At 42.3% G+C, this 24,227-nt stretch overlaps 1 protein-coding gene across 3 annotated transcripts in view; it reads right to left on the bottom strand.

Moving 5' to 3' along the window:
- CPLX1 (complexin 1) overlaps positions 1 to 9,888 on the bottom strand; it is a 283,741-nt gene extending 273,853 nt beyond the window's left edge. The window contains exons 1-2 of one of the 3 annotated variants that reach the window (XM_077475392.1): positions 9,557 to 9,888; positions 7,861 to 7,970 (exon numbers count right to left, since the gene is read on the bottom strand). In XM_077475392.1, coding sequence (XP_077331518.1) covers positions 7,861 to 7,891 — 31 coding nt within the window. In that variant the 5' untranslated portion in view covers positions 7,892 to 7,970; positions 9,557 to 9,888. Of the gene's footprint in view, positions 1 to 7,654; positions 7,727 to 7,860; positions 7,971 to 9,556 lie in introns of those variants that run through there. The other 2 variants (XM_077475391.1, XM_077475393.1) reach the window with 2 other exon arrangements.
- Between the last annotated feature and the right edge of the window lie 14,339 nt (positions 9,889 to 24,227).

Genomic DNA, 24,227 nt, shown 5'->3' with positions numbered 1-24,227 from the left:
ATAAAATGTAATATATTTACATGCTTCCCAAAACTTAAAACCAAACCTTAATACAAACACTCAGTAATTGTTACACGTGTACATGGTTAAACTATTTATTGTGTGTTTGTCAGCAGAGTATGCAAGATGGCATATGAATGTACCAGTGACAAAAGTGCTACTTCTCCAACCTCTTCCGGTCTTGTCACACCTAATACAAAAACCATAGGTCCGAAGGATTTTGTCCGAAACTTGTGTTGCATACACACAGTTGGACAAAGTTGTCGGAAAATCCAATCGTACGTAACGTGATGACGTTATTTCGTTACGACGGGACTACATTCAGGCTAGTAGCCAATAGATTTGGTCTAGGAATTTGATCTGAGCATGCGTGGCACTTTGTCAGATTGGAATTCTCTACACACAATTGGACAAAGTCCGATCGGATCATGTTGTCGGAAAGTTTTATAGCCCAGCTCTAAAACTTTATCCGTCAGATATTCCGACAGAAGCAGTCCGATGGAGCCCACACACAGTCGGATTATCCGACAACACGGTCTGATCGGACATTTTCCGTCGGAATGTCCGACCGTGTGTACAAGGGCTAAGATGGCTGTATAGGCTCAATAAATGTAAACACCTGAAAAATCATATTCTGTGTATTATACTGTATTATGAGTGCATATAGGAAGCTATACTACAAATTTCTCAGAACTGCATCTACAATACATTTCATTTGCTCCAATTGATTTTAATGCTGTTCGTTTATAGACCACTAACAATTTCCACAATACTTTTCAGGGTACATAAGCTATTCACATCAGTCCGTATTTCTTGAAGAACTCTCCTTGCTACTACAGTATCACGGATTCACACATACCATAGTAAACTAGGCTGGATGCTGGTTAAACAACCAACATGTTTTTGGGTCATATGTGGGAACCTGAAACACCCAAAAAAAAACATGGAAACGCAAGAGACCATACATATTCCACACAGTCCATGCTGGGTATTGAATTCAGAACCTGAATAACAGAAGAGGCATGTGATATACACTTATCCATCTTGCTGGTACTTATAATTACATAGAAATCCTTATGGAAACCTTTTACTAAACAAATTGTGGGTATACACTGACACAGTTCAGATTTTGTGCTTATCCTGTTAACAAGCTCCTGATTCTACTTAAAATTTTACATCTTCTGCATCCACACTTTGCTGAATAATGAGATGGTTGCCATGGTTTCCAACAAACTGATATATGCTTAACTTCAATGTGACCTCCTCATTGCAAGGCCTGTCTTAATAGCGTGCAGAAGCTGTCATAATAGCCTGTGGCATTGCCCTGTTTTTTTAATCTAGTCCCCCTCCTATTAATAAGTAGCAGTGGAGGCTGGCTTTCAATGGTCGCCTTTCAGCTATGTGCTACAAAGTTCCCTTGCATTAGATAAAATGATTTATGTGATATGGCGAACCATGGTGCAAATGAACTGCTCCCAACAAAAGTACTGGTTGTGTGGCAGAACCTGTTACTTATCAGTGATAAACTGTTGCTTCAACGGGAGTGCCTCTTTTTTTCCCCATCACCTTTAACACATGCTGAAGAGTATAAAAGTTGGCACCAATATGGCAAGGGACAACAGTCTCACTGGCCCTCTTGCTGTTCTATAGCCCCCCCCCACTTCCTCCTCACTGCATTTGAATGACAGCAGCAAGAGCCAATGGCTCCTGCTGCTTCTCGAATGCTGTGTGAAGAAGAAGTAAGGGGAGAATAGATGCAACCATGCACCAAACTGATCTCTTCTCCCCTCTCTTATGCCGCATACACACGACCAGACTTTTTGACAGCAAAGGTCTTACGGAATGAGTCCGTTGGACAATTCGATCTTGTGTGAGCTCCATTGGACCTTTGCTTGCCAAAAATCCAGCGGACTTTAGAAATAGAAATAAATAGAAATGTCCTCTGGACAGAGAGATCCATTCGTGTGTATGCTGGTCCGACGGACAAAAACCGACGCTAGGGCAGCTATTGGCTACTGGCTATGAACTTCCTTATTCTAGTCCAGTCGTACGTCATCACGTTCGAATCTTTGGCGTGATTGTGTGTGGCCAAGTCCATTCATTCGGAAAGTCCGTTGGAACTCCACCGAATAGTCCGGTTGTGTGTACACGGCATTACTCTTCTCACTGGGGGGGCGGGGGCACAGGGCAATTGAAAAAGTTTTTTACCTTAATACAAACAATGCATTAAGGTAAAAACATTTTTAGGTTTAGTAAGACTAAGGGCAACTCTCTTTTTTTAATATCTAGTGAAGAAAAATAATAATTATTATTACTATTATTACTGTTGTGTCTGTAGTGTTCATTATTACAGGATAAAAAGGTATTACTATAGGTACAAGCAAGAATGGTAACAGTAATATTACTTCTTATGCAATCACCATAAAAACTATGAAAAAGGTGCAGACATTCATATTTATATAACTGTCTTTAGTAAGTTTTTACCTTGCTGTCCAAACAGTCTTTCTCTATTATTAAAGTACACTATATAAGAGTTATCTATATTGCACAACTTCACCTGTTAAATTGAGAGCTGTATGGACAGCTAAATTAACCACATTTTAAACCGGTGGTTGTAGAGCATGAGACAGAGTTTACATAAGAAAGTTTAATAAACTAGCCTTATGCCCTGTACACACGAGCGTTTTTTCCGTTGGAATAAACTCTGAAGGTTTCTCCGGCGGAATTAATCTGAAACTGTCTTGCATACACACGGTCACGCCAAAGTCCGACTGTCAAGAATGCGGTGACGTACAACACGTACGACGGGACTAGAAAAAGGAAGTTCAACAGCCAGTAGCCAATAGCTTCAATCTCGTACTTGCTTCAGAGCATGCATTGTTTTTGGTCTGTCGGAACAGCATATAGATGAGAGAGTTTTTTCCAGATAGGAATTGGTTCCGTCGGAAAGATTTAGAACATGTTCTATTTCTAGCTCTGTCAGAATTTTCAACGTAAAAAGTCAGGTGAGGCATACACACGATCGGAATATATGATGAAAAGTTCCCGTCTGACTTTTTCTGTCTGAAATTCTGCGCGTGTCTATGCAGCATTAGGCATGGTTCACACTAGTACGATTTCACATGTGATTTCAGTCACACGGAATCACATGACAATGGAAATCACATTTTTTAAATGGTGCCTGTTCACATCAATGCAGTGCAGCATGGTGCATTTTTGGAAAAGGTATATGTGCTACTTTGATGTGGCTGTGAGGTGGATTGGATTTTAATATGTGTTAGTTTGTCTATCGTAGTACCATTGTATATGTGGCATCTTTTCTTTTGATAATAAATACTGGTTTAATTGATCCAGCGAGTTACAATATTTTCACTTAGCAAGGAAGGTTGAGCTAAATTAAGGTTTTTATTTCAGTTTTTGTACTTTGGTCGCAGTGTGATTTTTGCCCCATAGAGATCAATGGAAATGCACAAAAAATGCATGTAAAATGAATGTAAAACATATGAACTTGTGTTTTTAGTGCATTTTCGAAAGAGTTTGTGTATAAAATTCAGTCTCCTTTTCCTACAAAAAAAAGTGCATGAGGCTAGGTTCACACCTAAGATGGATCTGGCTGACAGCAGTGGTGCTGTTCCTGTTCTCCATTTCAGGGATGAATCAGGCCCAAACTTTTATATGAAGACGCACAGGACCCCTGTGCAATTCGCTCTGCAGTCGCCCTGGGGATGTGTGAACCAGCTCCATTGAGAGTCGGGCAAACTCGCCGTCAAGCGAGTTGGATGTGGGGAAAACTGCATCCAATTTGCATAAGTGTGAACCCAGCCTGAAGCATGAATCGCAAATGGTATCAAGTTGCAACTGCACTAGTGTGAACCTAGCCTTAATGCTACTTTCCCACTGAGACCGTTTTCAAGCATTTTAGCGCTAAAAATAGTGCCTGTAAAGAGCCTGAAAAACTGCCTCTCATGCCTCCCCAGTGTGAAAACCTAAGTGCTCTCACTCTGGAGCGGTGCGCTTGTGGGACGGGAAAAAATAGCCTGCAAGCAGCATCTTTGGGGCGGTGTGGGAGCGCTGTATACAGCACTCCAAAACAGCTCCTGCCCATTGGAATGAATGGGCAGCTCTTCCGAATCGCCTGAAAAGCACTTCCCAAGTGCCACAACACACCCCTTATTCGGCGCTAGTGGGGGTTGAAAGCACCCTGCTAGTGGTGGAAAGGCGCTGCTAGAACAAGGGTAAAGTGCCGCCAACAGACCCGCCGCCCCAGTATGAAAGTAAACTAAATGTCTTGTTCTTTTTAATAGCGCTATTCTTCAGACTAACTGTTTCTTTAAAGTCTATATTTGACCTCTCAGATTCGTGTGTGGTACAGAGTGAAGGGGCTGCTTACTGACCAACTTAGAACTGCTTTAAAGTGAACCTCTCCCAAAGAGATGATATATTAACACGGGTTATCACTGAATATCCAGCACTATAATGCAGCAGATTCTAGTGTGGTACATGGTGAAGGGGTTGCTTGCCTACCATCTTGGAACTTATTTAAAGTAAACCTCTCCCAAAGAAATGATATATTAAGTATGGTTATCAATAAATATCCAGCACTATAAGGCATCAGTACATACCTTTGTTTTGCCTAAATAGAGCTGGAATGCAGAAGCTAAAAGTCAAAAACTAGGGGTGCATGGTTAACTTGACTATCAACTTTTTTTTTTTTTTCAATTTAAAAGTTAAACAGTCCCTAATATCTTTCAATACAATGTTTGTTCCATTTTCGAACATTTATTTTAAGTAAGAAGACACATGCGTTAAATAAAGGGCCACAGGCACTCTTAAATTAAGCACCTACAAACCTCAAAGTAGTATTATACCCCCCAAATGTAATATTTCTATTTATATTAAAGTGGTTGTAAAGACACAAGGTTTTTTTTTAGAATGCATGAAGGTAAAAATCCTTCTGTGTGCGGCAGCCCCCCCTAATATGTACATGAGCCCCCTCTCAATCCAGCAATGTGCAGGAAAGCCTTGCCTCTCTGGGGACTCACACTCCTGATTGGCTTTTGGCAAAGAGCAGGAGCCATTGGCTCCTGCTATTGTCAATCACAGCCAGTGAGACAATCAGGAGACGGAGGGGGCAGTGCTGAGCCACAGCTCCATGTCTGAATGGACACACAGAGCAGCAGTTCAGCTCGGGTGCCCCCATAGTAAGCTGCTTGGTGTGGGGGTGCTCCACAGGAGGGAGGGGTCAGGCGTGCCGACGTGGGATCCGAGACGATGAGGATCTGGGCTGCACGGTGCAAAATCACTGAACGGAGCACGTAAGTAGAACATGTTTTTTAATAAAAAGTGAGACTTTAATATCACTTTAAGCTCCACCCAACTGCTAGTTATTATAGTCTTTTTTTTGTGCCCAAGACTTGCTTTCTAGGTACTATGGTTTTCTATTTCCAGCATCCCTCCCCTTCATGCTTCCCAGAACATCTGGTCAGGAAGCACACCCTCGTTACATCATAGATTTAAATCTTTGTGAGAACATGTGCCATGGCTACTTGTGTAGTGCCCCCTTACTGCGCATGCACCAGTACACTGTACAAGGGAGTTGCCCTGTACTGCACGTGAGCCTGAACACAGCACCACAGTGCTGCCCCAGACTGACCATACATTCACTGAGCACTGCACCAAGCAGTATGGAAAGATTCCGTCCCAGTGGGGAAGGAACACAGCAAGGCAAAGAAGTCACCCTATGGATGAAAGCTCCGTACACCAGACTTTTAAAGCCTCTCATGCTGCAAATATTAAACAAAACGGGGGCAGGAAAGCTGAATGATGTTTGGTATACTACTACAGTTATTCTTTTTTTTTTACGTGGATGGTTTAATAGCAATTTAAGAAAGCCAGTGATGTATTACATGTAAAACAATTCTACATTGGCATCTAAGTGCAGCACCAATGCACACATATTATCATTTTGCTTACTTTTTACATTTCATTTCTTACATTTGTCCAGTTGGACCCCCTTTAGACATCATTAAATCCAACATCAGGATTTAAATGAGGTATAGTGGATGCTGAATGAAGTCGAGAGACTGCAGCTTAGGTAACATTCAGCAATTTATCTTAAAATTGTTGTTTGATGCATTATATCATCCAATGGCAGCTCTGCATATACTCAAGACAGAATTCCTTAGGGGGGCAGGATAAGAGAAATTTCATATGAACATGGTGGATGACCAGAAAGAGGGGCTGTCTGATGGCGTACTATCATATATGTCAGCACTATCTGTAAATGCAGCCTTGGAAAATGCTTGTAGTGTTCTATAGATTAATGTAATGGGACCCTTTTCAATCAAGTACAAATGTCCTGTATAATTTGTTTCCAGATTTATGACTGCTGAGTCCAGTCCTATTCATGTATTCATGCAACCGATCCTGATTTACTTCTTATGTGCATCTCCGGTGTTGACTACAAACCAATGTCAATTTAATTCTACCTCCATAAAACTTTATCCAATGGCTTTCCGGATTTTGGAACTGCATATGAATATAATAGTAATGAATTTTAAAATATAACATGCGTTTCATCTCTTTAACTTTCCACAATGCCCTTGGCATAAATCAATGGAATTAAAAATCATTTCATCCACAGTTCACTGAGTTTTAATCATTTTCTTTATCGATATAGCTGTTTTCTAAGTCAAGGGTTTGACAAATGGTTTTATCTGAATCCTGCTTAATAGATTCAATCCTATTTCAGGTCCTAAAAGATTGTTTTCTGCACTCAGCAGATTTCAATCAATCCATTTATCCTAGTTGTTTTTAAAAAAAATTAATAATTAAATAAATAAAAAAGATTTGCCCAAAACATAATTTAATATAGGCAATAATACTGCAGTGCTCAATCTGACACTGCACCTAGAACATAAGAAGAAAAACAACCATACTTATTGCACAACCCATGCTGCTGAAAACCGCTGCAGTGGGTGGTTGTCCAGGAAAATGCTGGTAATCTTGGCAAAAATCAAATACTAATTACCATAGTGGAATAACATTTAAAGCAAATACACCATTTCTAAATTAGCAACTAGCCATTTAAAACAAAGATGAACTCACTGGCTTAATCCCCGAAAAACAAAACCCTGTGATTAAAACCCGGTTCTAAAAAGGTTGTGTCATTATTTGATGAAAATAAGACTTACTCAGTTAAACATCTGAAAGGCATGCTGAAAATCGAAGCCACCTGCAGACCCTTTGATATTATTGAGTATGGATATAATAAAAAGCGTAAGCTTTCATAAGCAAATGAGATTGGTGGCAATGAAAGAGTATATAATATAATAATGTAACATGATATTCATTAAAATGTAAGATAAATCCAAAATACTAAACTAATCATGCCATGGAAACCACTTTTTTCTATCATTTACAGTCTACACTTGAGTGACGTCTTCCAAGTTTTAGATGATCCAAGTAGTTTTTTTTTTTTTTTCAGTCTTATTATAATGCAAGATCAATAGTATTTAAAAAAGGTGTTAATGACAGCTCATCAAAAAAAAAAAAAAAAAAAAATACAAGTTAGCACATGGTGCAAGCTGTGGTGCATATGCTTCAATTACTGCGAAAAAAAAGCAAAGCATTGTGGAAATGGAAGCAGAATTACCTTATGCCTTGATTACTGGCAACATAATCTAAATATTTTCAGCTTACTCAAATGTTTTGCCTCTGGCTTTTCAGAAGGTGACTATGGTATTTTACATCATGGTGCAGAATATACAAGAAAAGGGGAGGAGCCTTGGCAGTTGACGCATTGTACTTAAGTTTCTGACATACTGTATAGGGTGTTCGAATAAGAATGCCTGCACTTACCTCCCAAAGCTTGCTTCATTACAAAATCCATGCTGATGGCTTTTGATTCCTTCCACTCAGTTTAATTTATATATTACATGCAAGACTAGCAGGGGAGCTCTTGTTCTGTCCTGTAAAAGATGAAATATACTTATGTACACACGATTAAATGATTGCAATTTTTATGTCATATTCATTAAACACTTCCCGGATTCTTACTATAACTGGCTGTTGTAAAAAAAAAAAAAAAAAAAAAAACAACACATATAGACCGACGATTATGCAAAATAACACATTTGGGGTAACCGTATGGAAGATTCTGAAATAGTCTTGTTAACATTGTTGATGGACAGTTCATTTTAGAATGATATATTGTCCCAAAACAAGGCTTGAGACATTGCGGTTTACTGTAACGCAGTTCCTTGTACTTTTTGCACCTATATTATGCACAGTCAAAACGTTTCATTTATAATATACATCTAGTAACACCATGCTGCTTTTTAGCTCATAAACATATTTGGAAATGGGAAAAAAAAAAAAGTGTAGCACCGTCAGCTGGACAGCACTGCACAGCATCTGTGGGGAAGTGTCTGAAGGGACATTTCAAGGTGAGGTGTCCTGATCCAATTCCTTAGCTGAACTCATTAGCTCGTGGAAAAAAAAACAGACACAATACCAAAACAGCATGCACCCGTTATTCTTTAGGAAACTCAAAAAAAAAAAAAAATACAACAAGCAATTTTACCTCAATGAGGTCAAGTGCAAGTCATGTTAACACAAGCTCAGACATCCCTAGATATCACAATGCAGCTTAGGCTCCCTGCTGTCTAAACAGTTCACAGCCATGAAGTGTGATGGCTTATACTTTTTCAGTCTTCTGTTTTGACAAATAATAAGTAACAATATATCTATCTATCTATATATCTATATATATATCTATATCTATATATATATCTATATATATATATATATATATATAGTTATATATAGTTATATATATATATATATATATATATATATATATATATATACACACTTTTTTTTTTTTTTGCTGTAGAATGCGTTCCACCTCACTGCCCAGCCTAGCGGGTTGTAACAAATGCTACCCCAGACCTAGAAAAGTCCTACTCCTGCACTGCAGGTGATAAGGCTTGTCATTTACTCCAGCTTCATACCTCCCTCTACTGGTACATCAAAGACTGGCAAAATGAGAACTCATATCCTAAAAAGCAACCTGGATTTTTGTAACACTGGCATGCATGCAGAGTTTCCTATCCTAACAAAAAATGAAAAATAAATAAATAAATAAATAGAAAGTTAAATGCAGATAACGTAGGCGTCTAGTGCAATTTTTCTTTTTCTTTTTTAGATTAAAGTGAAAACATGCAAAACTTCCAAAGTAGATGTCATTGTAACCTCCAGATGTCTGACAACACCAAGCTGCAGCTATCAATCTTTTAGACAGTTGCCCATGCTGCAATGTCCAATCTCTATGTCTCAGTAGAAAAAAAAAAAAAAAGATAGAAAGGCAAAAGGAGTTAAAAACACAAAGCAATGCAAAAAAAAAAGAAAAAAAGAAAAAGGCTGTGGCTGTTATGACACGATTAGCATAGCATGGAAGAAACGCTCATTGCATAGAGAGGAGGGTGAGATCTAGTTAGAGCGGAGACTGCAACACACAACAGATTCAGCACCACAACACGGGACAGCTCCCTACCCCTAGCATCGGCCGGATGGATGCAAAGACAAATACAACGATTGAAGCCTGTACCTTCTCTATCTTCAGCACCAACGAGATCCCGCAGTTTGCCTGTCCTTCCAGTAACAACTCTGCACCATGGAAGGAAAAGCTCGCCCCCCTCCCCCTAGAGTATCTTTTTTTTTTTCTGTAGCACAGTCTCCTCCTCCCCTAGTCCATGTGTGCTCTCAACAGGAACTGCAGCCGCTGCTGAAGGGCATTCAGGGAAAGAGACAGCTTCATGAAGTTACTGCTTATGCAGCTTCATCATCAGCACACATCATAAGGGTATCACTAGACAAGGCAGCGAGGGGACATGGATGGAAGGGACACGAGCTTACACACCAACACAGAGCAGGGAGAGCAGAGGACACATAACCTTCCCACATTCCTTCTTTTTTTTTTTTTTTCCTATAGTGTTTTATCACAGGATTTCCGGACCATCCCACTTACAGCAATATTCTATCGATCCCTCCCTCTCTGCAAGTCTCTTGCTACACTATACAGATTCTGCCCATAAATATGTCTTAGGTAAATGATGTCTGCTGAGATGGAAGGTGACATATGAATAAAGCAATCAGTGGAGTGTCTGAGTCTGCTGCTATCACTACATCCAACATCAGTGCACAAGGACTTGTTACTGTACATACACCATGGGATGGGGACAGTCCTTACATCTATGTACAAGGAATACACCATGGGATGTGGATGGTCCTTACATTTATGTACAAGAAATACACCATGGGATGGGGACGGTCCTTATATCTATGTACAAGGAATACACCATGGGATGGGGACGGTCCTTATATCTATGTACAAGGAATACACCATGGGATGGGGACGGTCCTTACATCTATGTACAAGGAATACACCATGGGATGGGGACGGTCCTTACATTTATGTACAAGAAATACACCATGGGATGGGGACGGTCCTTATATCTATGTACAAGGAATACACCATGGGATGGGGATGGTCCTTACATTTATGTACAAGGAATACACCATGGGATGGGGATGGTCCCTACATCAATGAACAAGGACTTTTTACTGTACATACATCATGGGATGGGGACAGTCCTTACATCTATGTACAAGGAATACACCATGGGATGGGGACGGTCCTTACATCTATGTACAAGGAATACACCATGGGATGGGGACGGTCCTTACATTTATGTACAAGAAATACACCATGGGATGGGGACGGTCCTTATATCTATGTACAAGGAATACACCATGGGATGGGGATGGTCCTTACATTTATGTACAAGGAATACACCATGGGATGGGGACGGTCCTTACATCTATGTACAAGGAATACACCATGGGATGGGGACGGTCCTTACATTTATCTACAAGAAATACACCATGGGATGGGGACGGTCCTTATATCTATGTACAAGGAATACACCATGGGATGGGGATGGTCCTTACATTTATGTACAAGGAATACACCATGGGATGGGGACGGTCCTTACATCTATGTACAAGGAATACACCATGGGATGGGGACGGTCCTTACATTTACGTACAAGAAATACACCATGGGATGGGGACGGTCCTTATATCTATGTACAAGGAATACACCATGGGATGGGGATGGTCCTTACATCTATGTACAAGGAATACACCATGGGATGGGGACGGTCCTTACATTTATGTACAAGAAATACACCATGGGATGGGGACGGTCCTTATATCTATGTACAAGGAATACACCATGGGATGGGGACGGTCCTTATATCTATGTACAAGGAATACACCATGGGATGGGGACGGTCCTTACATTTATGTACAAGAAATACACCATGGGATGGGGACGGTCCTTATATCTATGTACAAGGAATACACCATGGGATGGGGATGGTCCTTACATTTATGTACAAGGAATACACCATGGGATGGGGATGGTCCCTACATCAATGAACAAGGACTTTTTACTGTACATACATCATGGGATGGGGACAGTCCTTACATCTATGTACAAGGAATACACCATGGGATGGGGACGGTCCTTACATCTATGTACAAGGAATACACCATGGGATGGGGACGGTCCTTACATTTATGTACAAGAAATACACCATGGGATGGGGACGGTCCTTATATCTATGTACAAGGAATACACCATGGGATGGGGATGGTCCTTACATTTATGTACAAGGAATACACCATGGGATGGGGACGGTCCTTACATCTATGTACAAGGAATACACCATGGGATGGGGACGGTCCTTACATTTATGTACAAGAAATACACCATGGGATGGGGACGGTCCTTATATCTATGTACAAGGAATACACCATGGGATGGGGATGGTCCTTACATTTATGTACAAGGAATACACCATGGGATGGGGACGGTCCTTACATCTATGTACAAGGAATACACCATGGGATGGGGACGGTCCTTACATTTACGTACAAGAAATACACCATGGGATGGGGACGGTCCTTATATCTATGTACAAGGAATACACCATGGGATGGGGATGGTCCTTACATCTATGTACAAGGAATACACCATGGGATGGGGACGGTCCTTACATTTATGTACAAGAAATACACCATGGGATGGGGACGGTCCTTATATCTATGTACAAGGAATACACCATGGGATGGGGACGGTCCTTATATCTATGTACAAGGAATACACCATGGGATGGGGACGGTCCTTACATCTATGTACAAGGAATACACCATGGGATGGGGACGGTCCTTACATTTATGTACAAGAAATACACCATGGGATGGGGACGGTCCTTATATCTATGTACAAGGAATACACCATGGGATGGGGATGGTCCTTACATTTATGTACAAGGAATACACCATGGGATGGGGATGGTCCCTACATCAATGAACAAGGACTTTTTACTGTACATACATCATGGGATGGGGACAGTCCTTACATCTATGTACAAGGAATACACCATGGGATGGGGACGGTCCTTACATCTATGTACAAGGAATACACCATGGGATGGGGACGGTCCTTACATTTATGTACAAGAAATACACCATGGGATGGGGACGGTCCTTATATCTATGTACAAGGAATACACCATGGGATGGGGATGGTCCTTACATTTATGTACAAGGAATACACCATGGGATGGGGACGGTCCTTACATCTATGTACAAGGAATACACCATGGGATGGGGACGGTCCTTACATTTATGTACAAGAAATACACCATGGGATGGGGACGGTCCTTATATCTATGTACAAGGAATACACCATGGGATGGGGATGGTCCTTACATTTATGTACAAGGAATACACCATGGGATGGGGATGGTCCCTACATCAATGAACAAGGACTTTTTACTGTACATACATCATGGGATGGGGACAGTCCTTACATCTATGTACAAGGAATACACCATGGGATGGGGACGGTCCTTACATCTATGTACAAGGAATACACCATGGGATGGGGACGGTCCTTACATTTATGTACAAGAAATACACCATGGGATGGGGACGGTCCTTATATCTATGTACAAGGAATACACCATGGGATGGGGATGGTCCTTACATCTATGTACAAGGAATACACCATGGGATGGGGACGGTCCTTACATTTATGTACAAGAAATACACCATGGGATGGGGACGGTCCTTATATCTATGTACAAGGAATACACCATGGGATGGGGATGGTCCTTACATTTATGTACAAGGAATACACCATGGGATGGGGATGGTCCCTACATCAATGAACAATGACTTTTTACTGTACATACATCATGGGATGGGGACAGTCCTTACATCTATGTACAAGGAATACACCATGGGATGGGGACGGTCCTTACATCTATGTACAAGGAATACACCATGGGATGGGGACGGTCCTTACATTTATGTACAAGAAATACACCATGGGATGGGGATGGTCCTTACATCAATACACAAGAAATACACCATGGGGTGGGGATGGTCCCTACATCAATGCACAAGGACTTTTTACTGTACATACATCATGGGATGGGGATGGTCCTTACTTCAATGGACAAGGAATACACAGTGGGATGGGGATGGTCCTTACATCAGTGCACAAGGAATACACAATGGGATGGGGGTGATCATTACATCAATGCACAAGGACTTTTTACTGTACATACACGGTGGGATGGGGATGGTCCTTACATCAATGCACAAGGAATACACAATGGGATGGGGGTGATCCTTACATCAATGCACAAGGACGTTTTGCTGTACACACACCATGTAATGGGGATGGTCCTTACATTTATGCACAAGGAATACACAATGGGATGGGGATGGTCCCTACATCAATGCACAAGGACTTTTTATTTTACATGCACGGTGGGTAGGGGATGGTCCTTACATCAATGCACAAGGAATTTTTACTTTACATACACGATGGGATGAGGATGGTCCTTACATCAATGCACAAGGCATACACAATGGAATGGGAATGATCCTTAAATCAATGCACAAGGACTTTTTACTTTATATACACGATTGTATGGGGACGGTCCTTACATCAATGCACAAGGACTTTTCACTTTACATAGATGATGGGATGGGGATGGTCCTTACATCAATGCATAAGGACGTTTTACTTTACATACACGATAGGATGGGGATGGTCCTTACATCAATGCACAAGGAATACACGGTGGGATGGGAATGGTCTTTACATCAATGCACAAGGAATACACGGTGGGATGGGGATGGTCCTTACATCAATACACAAGGACTTTTTACTTTACATACACGGTGGGATGGAGACAGTCCTTAAATCAATGCACAAGGAATACATGGTGGGATGGTGATGGTCCTTACATCAGTGCACAAGGAATACATGGTGGGATGGGGATGGTCCTTACATCAATGTACAAGGAATACACAATGGGATGGGGATGGTCCCTACATCAATACACAAGGGCTTTTTAGTTTACATACACGGTGGGATGGGGACAGTCCTTACACCAATGCACAAGGAATACACGGAGGGATGGGGATGGTCCTTACATCAGTTCACAAGGAATACACGATGGGATGGGGGTGATAATTACATCAATGCACAAGGACTTTTTACTGTACATACACAGTGGGATGGAGATGGTCCTTACGTTTATGCACAAGTAATACACAATGGGATGGGGATGGTCCTTACATCAATGCACAAGGAATACACAATGGGATGGGGGTGATCCTTACATCAATGCACAAGGACTTTTTACTGTACATACACCATGGGATGGGGATGGTCCTTACATTTATGCACAAGCAATACACAATGGGATGGGGATGGTTCCTACATCAATGCACAAGGACTTTTTATTTTACATACACGGTGGGTAGGGGATGGTCCTTACATCAATGCACAAGGAATTTTTACTTTACATACACGATTGGAGGGGGATGGTCCTTACATCAATGCACAAGGAATACACAATGGAATTGTGACGGTCCTTACATCAATGCACAGGGACTTTTTACTGTACATACACCATGGGATGGGGATGGTCCTTACATTTATGCACAAGGAATACACAATGGGATGGGGATGGTTCCTACATCAATGCACAAGGACTTTTTATTTTACATACACGGTGGGTAGGGGATGGTCCTTACATCAATGCACAAGGAATTTTTACTTTACATACACGATTGGAGGGGGATGATCCTTACATCAATGCACAAGGAATACACAATGGAATTGTGACGGTCCTTACATCAATGCACAGGGACTTTTTACTTTACATACACAATGGGGTGGTCCTTACATCAATGCACCACGATTTTTTTACTTTACATACATAATGGTATGGCCCTTTTATAAATACCATTAAAGAATTTCTCAGCAAAAACAACAATCACTGGATGAGACTCTAACTAATCTTAAAGTGGTTCTAAAAGGAAACGATTTAGCATTGTCTGCATTTCAAAAAATAAATAATTAATGACATTTTTTTTTGCAGGTAAACAAAATAGCATTTTTTGCAGATCGACCTTGCAGAGCATTTTTGCTGTGATCGACCTGCAGACTCTCACTATAGCCATCTGCCCATGCAGGCGGCAGCATAGGCGTACACAGGGGGTGCTAATCCAAGGGTGCTCAACCTGTGCACCTCCAGCTGTTACTGACCTATAAGTCCCATCATGCCTCAGCCTTTGGGGGTCATGTTTGTAACTGTCAGCCTTGCAAAGCCTCATGGGCAGGAGTGGTCCATCCATTAAGGGTGCATGGGCGCCGCTCCCCATCCATCGCCGCCCCCCTCCTATCCATGCATCCGTTTATTTTCAGGATGCATGAATTCCAATGTGGGGGCTCTAATAAGCTTCAAAATAGGGTGGGCTTGGGGCACAGAAAATGCAAACAGAGCCCACCCAGGTGTGCTACAACAGTGAATGAATATTCGCTATTGTAACACTGATCTTCCTCCAAGCCAATCAGAAGTGGATTTTGGGACCTGTCACCTGATTGGCTGAAAGGACAGGTGATCCTATTGGATGCCTAGGAGGAGGGGAGGAGCCACACACTGGAAGTCATCGTGATGAAGGAAAGGACACGGAGCCACTGCCTGCTACCCGCCTAGAAGGAGTAAGTGCCGGACCGACCGGCAGACAGCAGACGGCAGAGGAGGGAGATGCCTCCGGCCACTCGGGGGGGGGTGGCTTTTTGCTGCCCCACAAAAAAAACACCAGCCGCCATTGCTCATGGGACTTCCGTAACTGGAGGGTCACAAGTTGAGCACCCGTGCCCTAATCACTCTGTGTGGTGGCGATTCCCCCTACTGGCTGGGCTAACCCGATGTTGCTCCTCCCCCGCCCCACAGTGCTCCTGGCTTCCCTTCTCTCCTCCCGGCTGCTGCGGGGGATGTTTCAGGATGGAGAGCGTAGAGAAGGGGCTAGTTAATATGTAATTTACCAGCACCTTTCTTTTCTAAATGAACATACTCGCTCACTATTTCCATTCATAACTGAAGCATAGTAAACTGTGTTTTAGTTTGTGAAAGAACAGGAAGCCACTCAGCACTGACCAATCCATTCACTGGCTCATGCAGCTGAGGCTGCAGAGAAAAGCTCTGGGGTGCACACCCTAATGTTTTAGGCTACACACACCTATGCTAAGCCCACAACAGTAAAATCAGTCAATATACAGTATGCAGTAAAGCATGCTTGTTATACTCACTGTGGAACCTAAGGGGTTAATTCTCTGCACTGTGTAAAAAGGCTTTTTGATCCTGTCTTCTCTGATCATCCCCTTTTTCCACTGTCTCCAATCCATCTCCTGATAAGACAGAGGCTTTGTATTCACTCTGCACAAGCTTAGTTGTGTATTGCTAAAGAATTTTTTGCTGCTCTTGCAAGAGTGCAAGCGATCAGCACAGGGCCAATCAGCACTGTCCAGACATAGGGTCAGTGGTTCTGCAGGCTCATAGAACAAGCAGAGGTGAGTTAAAACTCCTCCTACAAGCTTTGAAATGGAAGTAAACCCTATTTTTGTACCTACAGGTACACCTATAACAAGCCTTACCTGTAGATATAGTGAATATCTCCTAAACTTGCACTGATTAGAAGACATTCACACTGCATGCAGCCATTGACGTCACCAACGCATTGGCTCTGAAGGCACAGCATACTGTGCCATCTCTTCAGAGCTCCGTGCCACGGTCTGTGACTTTGGTGTGCATGCATGGGATTAACGTCATTGCAGCGTGGTCAATCAGAAGGCCAGAGGATGCGAATCTGGAAGGATGAGCGGGTGAAGATGGAAGCCCTGTCAGCAGGTGACAGATCGCCACTGGAGGGCTTTGTTCTAAGGTAAGAATTTTATAATGTGCTAGTATGCGTCATGCTTTTAACTTGCAAGTTAAAAAAAAATAGGCTGCGGTTTACTACCACTTTAACCAGACACTGATAGAAGTCACAAGACTGCTATATACTGCAGATGAAAAAAGGTATTTAGCAGTTGATATTTTTTTTTAAATAATTGCATTTCCATATTCTATGTTCTGTGGGAGATCAAATATAGTGAATGCATGGTCCTGGGTTTAGTAACACTTTAAAAAATGTGCATTTATTTTATTTTTTTTGAAAAGGTGATTTTATTCTTTAAAGGTAAAATCAGTAGATCACAGGTGCAATCTCAGTCTCCTGCTGACTGCAGTATAGCTATCTGCCCACACCTCATATGGACGGGCAGTTATCTGAGAGCCGGAGGAATCAATAGACTATCAGAGTGCTCAAAGTATAACCAAAGAAAATTCCCAGCTCAACTCACCAGCTAGTCTGAAACCAACCAAAGTATCCTAACAGTTTGCATGAAATACAGGGGTTTAGTTTGCACACATTTGAAAATACATGTGTTAGCTGCAGAGCCCCTCCAAGGCACCCCAGTATTTTCCAGTTGCTGACCACCCTATAGCATTTTTATGGCAGCTGCTCTGTGCAGGATCATATATATATATATATATATATATATATATATATATATATATATGTGTGTGTGTAAACCTAACTTTGTGGGTACTGAGCGCGAACCCGATGTCCGCCGACACCAGCTGATTATTCAGGACACAGGCAGAACGGCAATCTACCTATGTAAAAAAGGTAGATTGCCTTTCTGACAGTAAACAAGGTGTTGAATCCTGTGGTCCCGCAAAGGGACTTTGCCTTCCCCTAGTGCAAGCACCCCCCCCCCCCCCCCCACTACAGTAAAACACCAGCTAGACACACAGTTAACCTTTTGACTTCCCCTGATGTTAACCCCTTGCCAGCCAGGGTCATTAGTACAGTGACAGTGCATATTTTTAGCACTGATCTCTATGATAGTGTCACTAGTCCTCAAAAAAGTGTCAAAAGTGTCAGTTAGTGTCCAATTTGTCTGCCGCAATATTACAGTCCTCCTATAAGTCGCTGATCGCCCCCATTACTAATAATAAGTAAATAAATACAAATTCCATAAATATATGCCATAGCTTGCAGAAGCTATCATTTTTGTGAAAACCAATCAATATACCCTTATTGGGATTTTTTTTTTGTTTTACTAAAAATATGTAACAGAATGCATATTAGCCTACATTTATGAAGAAATTTGATGTTTTGCATGTTTTTATTGGATATGTTTTATAGCAGAAAGTAACAATTTTTGTTTTTTTTCAAAATTGTCAGTCTTTATTTGTTTATAGCACAAAAAATAAAAAACACAGAGGTGATCAAATACCACCAAAAGAAAGCTCTATTTGTGGGAAAAAAATGGGCAAACATTTTAATTAGGTACACCCACCGCACAACCCCGCAATTGTCAGTTAAAATAATGCAGTGCTGTATCGCAAAAAATGGCCTGGTTGCGGGGGGGGGGGGGTAAATCTTCCAGAGCTGAAGTGTTTATCTGTAGTCCTAACTCGTGTAAATTTCTGCGAGCCTCCATAGTAGAAGCACATCCATTCTTATGGATAGATAGAGGGCAGATGAGCCTGCTGAGCCACTCCAAGTCACCACAGTATGGGCTACCTCCAGGCTCACCTGCCCTCTATCTATGCATTAGAATGCATGTGCTTCTATTATGGAGGCTCTCAGAAATTTATAAGTTAGGACTGCAGATAATACTAGGGTGCCTTGGAGTGTCTCTGCAGCTTATGCAGGTATTTGCAATTGTGTGCTAAATCAATCTCTGTTTTTAATGCAAACTGTTAGAAAGGATAATTCAATTGGTTGCAGGCTGGCTGGTGAATTGAGCTGGGCATTTTCTTTGATTTTGTTTGACATGCATCGCCCTTCCATGTGCTACTTGCAGTGAAGGCCAGTTATAGGTGGGGGTAGTGGCCAGTTGTTTGTATCAGAGCGCTCACCAGCACTCTGGTAGCTCATTGAGAACTTACAAGTCGTCCGCCGCAATGGCTGACAGGACTGGTAGGCATTTTGTTTGACATGCATTGCCCTTCCATGTGCTACTTGCAGTGAAGGCCAGTTATAGGTGGGGGTAGTGGCCAGTTGTTTGTATCAGAGCGCTCACCAGCACTCTGGTAGCTCATTGAGAACTTACAAGTCGTCCGCCGCAATGGCTGACAGGACTGGTAGGCATTTTGTTTGACATGCATTGCCCTTCCATGTGCTACTTGCAGTGAAGGCCAGTTATAGGTGGGGGTAGTGGCCAGTTGTTTGTATCAGAGCGCTCACCAGCACTCTGGTAGCTCATTGAGAACTTACAAGTCGTCCGCCGCAATGGCTGACAGGACTGGTAGGCATTCATTCACAAGAACATGTGAATGAATGACGTGGCTGTGTGGGTGGAGCACTCGTTTTCAGATTGTAACATCGGGCGTGGGGAGAAGAAATCCCGCCTGCTGTCACAGGGAGAGGGGGGTGAGGGGAGGAGAGCTTCAGAAGCTGAGAACGTGTTATGCTGCGTACGCACGGTCAGACTTTCTGTCAGAAAAAGTCCAACAGAAGCTTTTCATCGGATATTCCGATCGTGTGTAGGCCTCATCTGACTTTTTTCAATGAAAATTCTGACTGAAATAGAACATGTTTTAAATCTTTCCGACGGAACCAATTGCAATCGGGAAAACCGATCGTCTGTATGCTGGTCCGACGGACCAAAAACTATGCATGCTCTGAAGCAAGTACGAGACGGAGGCTATTGGCTACTGGCTAGTGAACTTCCTTTTTCTAGTCCCGTCGTACGTGTTGTACGTCACTGCGTTCTTAATGATCGGACGTGTGGTGTGATCGTGTGTACGCAAGACAGTTTTAGCAGAACTCCGTCAGAACTCTGTTGGAAAAACCTTTTGAAGTTTATTCCGACGGGAAAACCGGTCGCGTGTACGCGGCATTACATGTTACACAAATGGATGGAAAATGTAACATGTTCTGAAAGTGAACTTATCCTTTAGTCTAAGTTCACACTGAATGCGGCTTTGAAATTGTGTGACTTCATCTAACAATCACACGATTTCAAAGCTGCATGTCAGTGCGACTTCAGGTGTGACTTGGAAGACATCTGTACAGCTTCATGCACAGATGTTTATGCAAGTCCCACCTGAAATCAGCAGTAGTAGGAGTGCAGGAACAACTTTCTCAAATCGATGAGGCACTGCAAAGTCGGCCCTGCACCGACTTGAACAGATCCATTGATGACAATAACAATAAATCAAAAAACCTGTCATGTGATTTGACCTGTCAAATTGCATGGCAAGTAGCTCCAATGTGAATGGGGTAATTGTAGATGCAAAAAATTTAAATAAAGAAACAAACAGGTTTATACTTACCTGCTCCATGCAGTGGAATTGCACAGTGACCCGGAGTCTCCTCTACCTGGTCGCCCCCCCCCTCCGGTGCTTCTGGCTACTACACTCTCTGTCAAGTGCCCCCATAGGAAGACACTATGAGGGCACTCGTGCAGGCTTGTTCCTGAGCCACACTGCCTGCGTCTATAGACAATGACAGCAGGGCACGGTCCCACCCTCTGCTCCCTCATCACTGACTTTGATTGACAGCAGCAGGAGCCAATAGCTTCCGCTGCCTCAGCAAATCTGTGAGACCAGAAAGTGATAGGAGAGAAGAGCTTCAGACAGGCACAGCGCTGGATCGAATGAGGGCTCAGGTAAGTATAAGAATGGGTTGAGGAGGAATACTACTATCTAAACATGTTTTACCTTAATGCAAGGAACACAATGTTTAGGCTTTACAAACACTTTAAGGTTAAAAAGAGGGGGTTGAGCTGCACTGTGTGTGTCAATAGAAGTACACAGCATTGCTTGAGCCTGCAGGTATGCCCCAAAGCAAGTGAGGGGGGAGAGCTGCAGGAGCTGGAACATGTTACAAGTTCCATCCTAAAAATTAGTGGAACATGTAACATATTCTGAAAGTGAACTTATCCTTTAAAGCAATTGTAAATGCAAAACATTTAAATAAATAAATACATTAATACACAGGTTTATACTTACCTGCTCTGTGCAATGGAATTGCACAAAGTGACCCGGAACCTCCTCTTCTTGGTTCTCCCCTGACACTTTTGGCTATTACCCTCTCTGACAAGAAGCTGTCACCAATGGGGGCACTTGTGCAGGCTTGTTCCAGAGCCACATTACCTGCATCTATAGACAGAGACAGCAGGGCTTAGTCCCACCCTCTGTTGTTCCCACATATCTGGCTTTGATTGACAGCAGCAAGAGCCAATGACTCCTGCCAATGACTCCTGCTGCCTCAGCAAAGCCTGTGAGACCAGGATATGAGGGGAGAGAAGAGCTGCAGACAGGAACAGTGCTGGATCAAAGGAAACTTCCGGCAAATATAAGTGGGGTTAGGAGGGATACTACGACCTAAACATTTTTACCTTAATGCAAGGAATGCATTAGGTAAAAAATGTTTAGGCTTTAAGGTAAAAAAGGGGGGCTAAGCAGCTGTGTTTGTCAAAAGACGCACCCAGCCTGGCTTGGGATTGAGCTTACAGGTGTGCCCCCACAGCGAGTGGCTTGCTATGGGGCACACTCAGAAGACGAGGAGGCTGGAGCTCTGCCGGGGGACCCCAGAAGTGGAGGTTTGGGGCTGCTCTGTACAATACCATTGCACAGAGCAGGTAAGAATACCAAGTTTGTTATTTTAAGTAGAAAAGACCTTTACAATCACTTTTAGAATGCTCCCTCCCCCTCCTAACACCTATGTCTATGCCAGGCCACTCAGATCTGTTTACGTGATCCAACTTTCCTGTGTCAACCAGCAGCAGCTGCAAAGGAGTGGAGGGAACACTGACAATGGATGGGCCACAGTAAGTGACACATTTCACCCAATAGGTTCCTCAGAAGAATGTGAAATGTGTAGAATTTCAACATTCCCCTGAGGATGCTATTGGGTAAAATGCGTGGGACGGAGCTTGGGCAGTGTTGCGATTGCACATGGCTGTGGTCCAGAACGGTGTGTGAACTGTGTACCACTTGTTACATGCTTGACATTGGAGACAATTTGTAAGTGCGCAGTCTGATTTGGGATAACATTTTCATGGGTTCATGCACTATGGGAGTTTTTGTCTTTTCATAATTGTAGATTATGTTGGATGAACATCAGGTGGCAGGCAGTGCTAGAGGCTTTTAGTCTGCATCTTGTGGCGTATCTTTCACCATCTTGGAGCCTTGCTGAGTGGTGTGGCAATGCCAGAGGTGTAATATATCCGCAAGAGGAATAATATACCCTGTTTCCCAGACCTAGCGTGATTGTCGGTGATGGCTGCAATATAAGCCCTACCCCACAGATAAGCCCTAGTTAAAGTCCTTGTAGGTCTTATTTTCAGGGTAGAACTTATTTTTAGGGAAACGGGGTAGGGCTTATTTGGGGGGTAGGGCTTATATTGCAGCCATCACCAACAATCATGCTAAGTTATATTTTCAGGGAAACAGGGTAGTATGTGTATGGGCCTATAATAATAATATAATAATGTGGCTGCAATCTTTGTTAAGTGACTAGTGTGCTCGCTGGTTAGGTGTAGGTGCAATGATGCTCGAAACAGACAGCCGGAGATACGCATCCATTCGGATATTCCCATGGACTTTTTAGATTTGTTTTTTTTAATTGGTATTACACATTGAGCATGTTTATGAATTTTGGTAAAGGTTGTGTTTTTATTTAACAACTTATTTTATTTGTATATGGATACATTTATTTATGCTCTTAAGTGCTTTTTTAATTTTTTTTTATAAGATTTAGGACATCTGTTAAATGTTTTGAGGACATTTTGTGCATTTAACAGTTTGCAGTTTTCTTCACTGAAGTGATAATACCAATTTTGTTTCAAATTTTGAGTGATTTTTTTCTTTACACTAAGCACAGAGGTTCCATAGTAGTTTTGAATCAAGAATGATGCAGGGACAAGAACATTGGATGTGAACATGTGGGATGGTCCACCACTGGAAGTCTGCCACGGGAGTGGAGGATCAGGTAAGGTAAAGTTCTCTACTTCCCCATACACATGATCGGACTTTCCAACAAGAAAACTGTGGAATGTTGCTCGAAGGTTGTTGGCTCAAACGTGTCTCGCATACACACGGTCACACAAATGTTGGCCAACAATTACGAAACGTAGTGACGTACTAGACGTACTATGTGGTTTTTCAGCTCTTTACACGGTCACGGTCACACAAATGTTGGCCAGCAATTACGAATGTAGTGTCGTACTAGAGGTACTATGTGGTTTTTCAGCTCTTTAGCGCCCCCTCTTGGGCTCCTTCTGCTAATTTTGTGTTAGTAGAAGTTTGGTGAGTATTGATTTGCGCTTTTCTTTTTGCGTTTTTTATTTTGTGCTATTATTATTATTATTATTATTATTATTATTATTATTATTATTATCCAATTAAAGAGGGGTTCCCATTTAAAAAAATTATTAAAATTCAACAGCTACAAATACTACAGCTGCTGACTTTTAATAATTGGACACTTACCTGTCCCAGGGTCCAGAGATGCAGGGGATCAAAGCCCCGCTTGTCCCCCCTCATTGTATCTGTGGGCGACCAGCTGTGGCTTCACAACCGGGCAGACCTGAAGGGCCTGGTAGGGATCTGGGGGGGGGGGGGGGGGGGCATGTCATTTTCCCACATTTTTTAGCTGCCAATTTTTTTTTTACATACAGCTGTCAGTGGGGAATCCCGCTGACAGCTGATGACTCATTGGTATCA

The sequence above is a fragment of the Lithobates pipiens genome, unplaced genomic scaffold, assembly GCF_037356315.1.
Source record: "Lithobates pipiens isolate NorthernLeopardFrog02 unplaced genomic scaffold, aLitPip1_a1.2 Scaffold_13, whole genome shotgun sequence".
NCBI classification, from domain to species: domain Eukaryota; kingdom Metazoa; phylum Chordata; class Amphibia; order Anura; family Ranidae; genus Lithobates; species Lithobates pipiens.
The sequence above is the reverse complement of the archived record's forward strand: the minus strand, read 5'-3'. Positions and strand labels throughout refer to the sequence as shown.